The 8,703-nt window shown below is 43.1% G+C and overlaps 1 protein-coding gene across 1 annotated transcript in view; it reads left to right on the top strand.

Moving 5' to 3' along the window:
- Nucleotides 1-1,741: 1,741 nt before the first annotated feature.
- The window catches only part of LOC107292046 (myotubularin), a 17,570-nt gene continuing 10,608 nt past the window's right edge, over nucleotides 1,742-8,703 (top strand). Inside the window, exons 1-6 of the mRNA XM_015821107.1 lie at nucleotides 1,742-1,811; nucleotides 1,960-2,032; nucleotides 3,145-3,239; nucleotides 5,763-5,873; nucleotides 6,241-6,342; nucleotides 7,131-7,214. Coding sequence (XP_015676593.1) covers nucleotides 1,746-1,811; nucleotides 1,960-2,032; nucleotides 3,145-3,239; nucleotides 5,763-5,873; nucleotides 6,241-6,342; nucleotides 7,131-7,214 — 531 coding nt within the window. The 5' untranslated portion in view covers nucleotides 1,742-1,745. The remainder of the gene's footprint in view (nucleotides 1,812-1,959; nucleotides 2,033-3,144; nucleotides 3,240-5,762; nucleotides 5,874-6,240; nucleotides 6,343-7,130; nucleotides 7,215-8,703) is intronic.

Genomic DNA, 8,703 nt, shown 5'->3' with positions numbered 1-8,703 from the left:
TTTCAGAAATTGGAGAACGGCGCAGTGTCAGTTCCAGATTATTCTAGTGTCCTTTATCCCCCTCTCCCCCCCCCCAAAAAGTGGCAGCCATCGTAGGAGAAGGTGAATTCGAAGAGGGAAAGTTATTCTCTCTTCCCTCTTTTGGGTTTCAGTTTCATTATGTAGAGAACTGTGGAGGGGGAAACAAAAAGAGCAGAAACGAAATAAGGTCGCAGCAGTCAGAGCAGAAATGAAATAAGGTCGTAGCAGTCAGGACGGTATTCAAATTGCCGCCTGGCTCTGTTTTTCCTGAAATTATTTCAGCCCGACACCTCTCCCTGATCGTAGGTCTTGGGAGAGAGCTGATTTTCGGGAAACAAACCCCCCTCCCAGCCTCTAAACCTGAAAGATACGGGATCTGTCTCCTTGTTTGGGGCTCTTTGATATCTCTTCATTGTCTAATTTTCTCCCTAAGATGTTCACACGGAAAATCGGAGGTTGGAACCATTCCCGACACATCACATATAGACTGTTTGATTTTATGCCCCTACATTGTTTGGCTCCTGATTGACAATCCCAGGGAGGGTTGCGTTTCCGAGGCATAACCGCGCACTCATCCTAAAAAGATGGGCCAGCCCTCCCGTGCAGACCTTGCCAAGCCGATGAAGAGGTCTCACTGTGCACAATTTTTTTTTGTGTGTGTGTTTTTTTATCAGTGGCAACACAACTTTCATCTACGTGAAGGGCTGCTTTATATTCCAGACAGCATCCTCATTTTTGCTTTCTGGAGCTATTCCCTGAATTAATGCAATGCTTTATGTTTGCAGCGCCTGCAACTCCCTTATAGTAAGGACTCCACGGACTTCACAAGTTCGGTCTGCACCAATTTGGGACCGGCATTGTGTCCCCTCAGTGTGTTAATGCTAGAAGGTTTTTCTCTACCCGAGCGCATTGATTTCTGCTGCTCAGTTGTTGTAGGGGAAACCTAATGAATGCAATACAGAGAGTCCTCAACTTACAACAATGGGTTTGTAGCCAGGGAGAGAAATTACTCTTCGTTCAAGCCATCGGTCATAAATGGCATCGCAATTGGGCAGCTTCATTAACATTTGCCACACTTCCAATTTAGTCCCGTAGTTTCCGTTTTATTTTATTTTATTGACAGAGCATTTCATTCTTTTCCTTTTTTTGGACAGAGCATTTAATTTGCAAACATGGTTTGGTGCTGACAACAGATTTCTTTTTTTTTTTCTGGTATCTTTTCACTAAGTTAAACTTTCTGTCTTTTTAACCTCCTTTCATCATACAGTGTTTCTCAACCTTGACAATTTTAAGGCATGTGGACTTCAACTCCCATGGCTGTGGAATTCTGGGAGTTGAAGTCCACATGCCTTAAAATTGTCAAGGTTGAGAAACACTGATTCTAATAGAAATTGGCTCGGCTTCCGTTTTGCCTCCCACTTTGCACTGGCCTGGCTGACACCCTGTATTGAAACTAAAAAATTAATTTTCCCAAGTATCTTTTTTAGGAGGAGAAAGAGACACTTAGGAGAGGGGCAACAGCTTTTGTCCCCGTTGTTTTTGTCAGTCTTCCGTTCCCCTATAAAATGTTGCAAAGGGGAACCCCTGTTTGAAATTGCTGGTTTGTGTGGTCCAACTAAAATCGATGTCTCCACTGGGTTGGGTCTATATGTCCCCTAAGAGGGATTTGATTTGACGTCTTCTGTGGTTCCTTTCTCAGCAGAGTTTCCCCGCCATTCTCCAGCATGGCCTCCTCTTCCTCAACGCCTCGGTGCAACTCAAACTCCTTGGAAAGTGCCTCCATTAAAAAAGTGAGTGTCTTCCTGGGCTTCTTTGAGATGAGATATTTGTTAAGTGTTAACAAGTGGCTGTCAGAACTGCTCTGTGCGGATTACACCTGTGGGATCTTGCCCACAAAGCAAAAATGCTGATGTTGATCTTGTTATTTCTCCCTCTCAGCCCGTGAAAGACAGAACTAAATGGGAAGACAGTGAAGAAATTCCTCGTCTGCCAGGGGAAAATAGAGTCACAGGTAAACACAGAGTCCCTAGGGTGCACAGGTAGACCTCGGCTTACAACCGTTCCAGCATCTGCTCAAAATTACCGCAGCAATGGAAAAAAAGTGTCTTACAAACAGTCCTCACACTTACAACCGTCACAGCATCCCCAGTCAGGAGATCAGAAATTAGGCGCTTGGCAGCCAGCCGGTATTTATGACAATTGCAGCATCGTAGCTCATTATTTGTGACCTTCCCAGGCAGCTTCTGACAAGCAGAGTCAGTAGTGGGGGAAAGCGGGATTCGCTTAACAGCCTTGCGATTCGCTTAACGACAGCAGCAAAAAAAAAAGTCATAAAATTGAACACAACTCACTTAACGGCTGCCGTGCTTAGCAACAGAAAATTCTGGTCGTAAGTTGAGGGCTACTTGTAACCGCTCGCTCCCAAACCCAAATTGCTTAATTCAGAAAGAATAAAGCGATGTGCTGTCGAAGGATAACATGCCTGAATCTTATAGCACCCTGTATAGCTCAGAAATAACCATTCAGCTAGATTGCTCTGCTTTTGTTGCATTTGTTGCGCCTTTGAAGCGTATTCAGAGTCAGTTTGGGTGGAGAGGGATCCATTTCCAAAGGATCTTGTCGATCCTTCACTATGTAGTCAAAAGCGGGTTAGGTTTCCCTCAAGAGTCGCACAAAATCCCTTTCATTTGGCCAGGGATCCAGAAATAACTAAATTTATGTCTTCTCCCTAAAACTCACAAGCATACTTACAATTTTACTTTCATTTGATCGGCCACGATAGCGTTTGAGCCTTTCCATACATCCTCTGCTAATCAATGCTGCTAGAGAAATGGGCCTTTTTAGAATTCCAAAGGCAAATTCAGAAAATTCTACTATGCTTTAGTAACGAGGAGGAATTTCATATTTTTCTAAAAAAAAAAAAAGTCTGCGCGTGCTTGCCTTTTCAGCTGTGAAAAAGGTTATCCGAACTAAATTCCAGTCGCACAGCACAAGATCCTCCGTTAATGATAGTTCATTTCGCTTCCGGGTTCCCCAGTAATCTCTGCCTTTTTTTTTAATCTCATGTTATTGTCTTGATTGCCTGGCCATATTTTAAATGCAAAGCTGCTCTTTCTTCCACAGACAAGGAAGTCATTTACATGTGTCCCTTCAACGGTCCTGTTAAAGGGAGAGTCTCCATCACAAACTACAGACTCTATTTGAGAAGCGTGGAATCGGTAAGCAAACTTTACCGGGCCTGTTGTGTGTTGGAGGCGACTGCTGGGATGGCTTCTCGGCCGGGTTGACCTCAGCCGAGTGGCATTTTGCAGTTGGTGAGGTAGTTGGTACCTGCTGTTGTCAGATTCAGAATTACGACAGGTGTGTTCATAAGGCAGTCCTAGGCTGCACTAACAGAGGGATAGAATCAAGATCACATGAAGTGTTAAGACCACTTTATAATGCCTTGGTAAGGCCGCACTTGGAATATGGCGTCCAGTTTTAGTTGCCACGATATAAAAAAAAGAGGTTCAGACTAGAAAGAGTGAAGAGAAGAGCAACAAAGATGATTAGGGGACTGGAGGCTAAAACATATAAAGAAGGGTTGCAGGAATTGGGTATGTCTAGTAAAAAGAAGGACCGGTTCCAATATTTGAGGGGCTGCCACAAAGAGGAGGGGGTCAACCTATTTTCCAAAGCACCAAAAGGCAGAAGAATCAAGGAGAACGGCTTCCCTCCATAAATTGTGGGTGCTCCATCACTGGAGGTTTTTAAGAAGACATTCGTTTTTAAGAAGACATTCATTCATCTGAAATGGTATAGGGTCTCCTGCTTGAGCAGGGGGTTGGACTAGAAGACCTCCAAGGTCCTCCCAACCCTATTATTTTGCTATTCTGTCCACCTCCAGTGATCTGAACGGAGTAGGAATCGATGGCTTGTTTTCTTCTCTGGAAGGAAGTTAGCTCAGCCTGGTAACTGGATGGAAAACAAGATTCTCTAGCTGTGAACCAGATGCTTCTAAGCCAAATTCTCCCTTTCAATCCAGGGCTTTAGACATGTGTTTCTACTTGCCCACAAGTGCATCAGGATTGCAAAAGAGATTAAGGGCTCTGGAGACCAGTTTTTTTAGCCTGATGCTATCTCTGAAGCTTTGAGTCACGAGTCCCTTTGCGGTCTCTTGGTCAAAGCAAAGAATGGAATAGTCCAAATGTATTGTCCAGCCCAAGGGACACTCACCCACCCTCTGTTTTTCTTGAATTCCGAAAGCTGTACAGCTAATCCTCGACTTACAATCATAATGGAGCCCACCGCTTAGTCGTTCTGGTCATTAAGCAGGTCATCCCATGATCCTGGCCAGTTTTATGAGCTTTTTTGCAGGGAACGTAAAGGAAACGCCGCAGTCGTTAAACGAGCACTGCCGTTGATAAGCGAACCAATTCACTAAGGCTTTTTTTCTTTTTGCCAGAAACCAGACGTAAGTGCCCATTTCCCGCAAAAATCACATAAACGGTTGCCAAGCTCCCTAAACGCTGTCACAGGACCGCATTTTAAATCGGGGTTGTAAGTAGCTCTAGGACAGGGGTAGGCAACCTTGGCTCTTTTATGACTCATGGACTTCAACTCCCAGAGTTCCTGAGCCAGCATGGCTCAGCTTGGAAATCTCTCCCTTTCCCCTCAGCATGGCTGGCTCAGGAATTCTGGGAGTTGAAGTCCACGAGTCATAAAAGAGCCAAGGTTGCCTACCTCTGGCCTAGGCCTAGGCCACTTTATGACTCGTGGACTTCAACTCCCAGAATTTCTGAGCCAGCATGGGGGGAACTGTGGCCCCTTCATGACTCGTGGACTTCAACTCCCATAATTTCTGAGCCAGCATGGGGGGAACTGTGGCTCCTTCATGACTTGCGGACTTCAACTCCCAGAATTCCTGAGCCAGCCTGGCTCAGCTTGGAAACCTCTCCCTTTCCCCTCAGCATGGCTGGCTCAGGAATTCTGGGAGTTGAAGTCCACCAGTCATAAAAGAGCCAAGGTTGCCTACCTCTGGCCTAGGCCTAGGCCACTTTATGACTCGTGGACTTCAACTCCCAGAATTCCTGAGCCAGCATGGGGGGAACTGTGGCCCCTTCATGACTCGTGGACTTCAACTCCCATAATTCCTGAGCCAGCATGGGGGGAACTGTGGCTCCTTCATGACTTGCGGACTTCAACTCCCAGAATTCCTGAGCCAGCCTGGCTCAGCTTGGAAATCTCTCCCTTTCCCCTCAGCATGGCTGGCTCAGGAATTCTGGGAGTTGAAGTCCACCAGTCATAAAAGAGCCAAGGTTGCCTACCTCTGCTCTAGGAAGATCCGTTGTAACGTCAAACACTCACCAACTAGTCATAAGCTGAGGACTGCCTGCGTTTCCCTTTTTATATCCTCCTCTGATGACCAGAGTGCTAGCTGAGATACAGGGCAGAATTTTAATTTTTTAAAGGTCAGGTCTCTTGAAATTTCCTGGGATGGTTATAGTTGCAGTAGGTAGCAATTTAGTAGATATTTATTAAATGCTTCGTGTTGACGGCTGTTTTATACTGATGCTTCTTGCCTCAGTGGCCCATTAAGGCTGTTTTTGTTTTTTTTAAAATCTGACAGCGTCCATCCCACTAAATTGATACCTTTGTTAGCTTTCAAGATACAAAAGGTTTTATGACAAACGGAGGTACGGAAATGCAATCTGTTAGGAATCCTCTCTTTTAACGTGATCTTTACCTTTTTATCTATTCAGGATCCAATCGTGGTATTAGACGTGCCTTTGGGGGTTATTTCAAGGATTGAGAAAATGGGGGGTGCTTCGAGCAGAGGAGAGAATTCGTACGGATTAGATATTACCTGTAAGGTGAGACTTCAAAATAACGTTGATACTTTCTTACATGAGATAACGTAACCAAGAGAATTTGAAAATAAGGATTTCCCCCACAACAGAAACCCTGTGAGGTGGGCTGGGCTGAATTTGAATAGAGTTCTTAAAAGCAGAAAGGGTGGCACCCCGTGTTCTTGGTAGGACCAAAGTCTACAGTTAGACAAGTAGATATTGTGGGGGGGGGGAAAGGGGGGGCTACGTGGCCCATCTCTGACTTAAAACCTCACTTTTCAGTTCAGAAAGCTGCTAGAGCAAATTACCTAACATTAATCCTGGACTGCATGCATTTGTTTTTGTTTTGTTTGTTTTTTTAAAAAATGTGTGGGTTTGTTTTAAATTGTAGGATATGAGGAATTTACGCTTTGCTTTGAAACAAGAAGGTCACAGCAGAAGAGACATATTCGAGCTCCTGACAAAATACGCTTTTCCACAGTCGCATAACTTGGTAAACTCTTTTGAATTTATTTTGTGGTGGTTGCGGGGTGTGTGTGGTTTGCCTACAGTACATAAAAGCAAATTTGGGAATCGTTTTCACACTTGACTCTTAGCTTTGCTGCCTGTTCTGACAGTGTTGTGTACAACTAAAAACATTTAAAAACGACAAGGATAAAGGAAATACGGTATTTTTCCTGGATTCGTTAGGGTGTTTACTAGTAGGTGTTTACTACTGTAGTCTTACCTGAGGGGGGGAATGACTTCTCTTCCTAAAGGATGTAATTTCCTTTATATTTTGGCTCTTGTCAATGTTTTGGGACATTCTTCAGCCTCACGAGGTTCTCTCCTTTAATGAAAAAGGTAAACTCTCTTTGGCTGTATGTTTCTCTTGAGTAAAATAAAAACACATTTCCGGTGGGAAAGTTAACCCTTTTGTGTAATGAAGAACGTAGGTCAAGCAGATTGTTTGGCATCTGTCAAGCGGTGAATGCTCCAACACTGGAAGTTTTTAAGAAGAGACTGGACAGCCATTTGTCTGAAATGGTATAGAGTTACCTGCCTGAGCAGGGGGTTGGACTAGATGACCTCCAAGGTCCCTTCCAACTTTACCATTATTATTATTATTATTATTATTATTATTATTATTATTATTATTATTATTATTATTATTATTATTATTATTATTATTATTATTATTATTATTATTATTATTATTATTATTATTATTATTATCTTGAATCTGCTCTCTTTTTTCCCCCTGGCATTCCATTTTCTCATTTTTCTTGTTCTCCCTTTCAGCCTTTCTTTGCTTTTCTGAATGAAGAGAAGTTTGCTGAAAGCGGCTGGCTGGTTTACAACCCTATGGTTGAATACAGAAGACATGTAAGCTCATTTTTTTTCTCTTCTCCGTTGCATTCAGTCCTCCACCCTCGTTTTTCAGGTTTTCTGTATATATTTTTCTTTCTCTTCTGTGGCCAAATTGAACTGAGAGAACAGAAAACAGGCAGCGTGTTATTTTTTATTTTTAAGATACGACAAAAGCAAGCAAGTGAAGTGGGATGGATAAATGAGTAGGAAGGTAGATGCCTGTGTGTCATCTAGAACAGATTTTTATAAAATAAAACCTTGACGTTCTGTATTACGTTGTTGCTTTACGTTGTAAAGCATTTGGGTCAGGCTTAAAGAAAAGTGAGAATTCAGATCAGCAAATACGCCGGTTTATTTATTCATTAAATTTATATGCTGCCCATCTCACTGTGCCAAGCAACTCTGACATGTAAAGAAATGGGTGTTATTCATTTTATTCATCCCATTTGTTACGAAGGAGAAATGTAAGAAAAGGATTTTGTCTAGAGACCTGTAAGGTCATCTTGTCTTGAGCAATTTAGTTTTGCTGTCTGAGCACGGAAGCTTCTTCAATGTCATTTATTCTTAAATGTGTAATAAATATTTAAAACACAAAAGGAGGATATTGGCTTGCCAGATGCTACTGAGCTACAATTCCCACCAGGTCCCGCCAGCCTTATGAATGGTCAGGGAACCTGGGAGTTGTAGGCCGACGTAGGAGAAATTTTGAATTCCTTTAAATTGGAAACCAGCACTGGAGCACAAATGGGTTTTGCTGATTGATAAACAAAGGCAAGTCTAAAGGGAGGAGAGATTATAGTCCCTCCTTAAAGTGTATGCAAATTGCAATAAACTCGGCAACTCTCTTCCACCCAGAACATCTGACTTCCCACCCATGTTGTAGAGGAAGGTGCTTCCCCGTGGTTACTCTCCATTGCTATTTTTAGTACTCTTTTGGGCAAGTCTTAAAAAATTATATTTTTTCCTGTAGAAGAGTTTCTGTTTTTTCCAAGAATGAATGTCCGACACTCTTGTGTATATTCCGGTATCAGCTAATCAGAAAAAAAAAATCTGGTGTTGCCAAGCAGGCTTACAATTGTTGTTTTTAGTTGCGAAGTCGTGTCCAACCCATTGCGACCCCATGGACAATGTTCCTCCAGGCCTTCCTGTCCTCTACCATCTTCTGGAGTCCATCTAAGCTCACGCCTACTGCTTCCGTGACTCCATCCAGCCATCTCACTCTCTGTCGTCCCCTTCTTCTATTGCCCTCCATCTTTCCCAGCATCAGACTCTTCTCCAGTGAGTCCTTCCTTCTCATTAGGTGGCCAAAGTATTTGAGTTTCAACTTCAGGATCTGGCCTTCTAAAAAACAGTCAGGGTGGATCTCCTCTAGGACTGACCGTTTTACAATAACATCAATAAAAACAGGGAGGGAAAACTCACCGGCGTTTTGTCTTAAACCTCCCATCTGTTACTCTGGGTCCCCAACCGTAGAGATACTTTTTTTTATTATTATTATTATTAT

This window comes from Protobothrops mucrosquamatus, unplaced genomic scaffold, assembly GCF_001527695.2.
Source record: "Protobothrops mucrosquamatus isolate PMUCROS unplaced genomic scaffold, P.Mucros_1.0 scaffold1252, whole genome shotgun sequence".
NCBI lineage: Eukaryota > Metazoa > Chordata > Lepidosauria > Squamata > Viperidae > Protobothrops > Protobothrops mucrosquamatus.
Note: the sequence above shows the minus strand (reverse complement) of the source record. Positions and strands in the feature narration are given on the sequence as shown.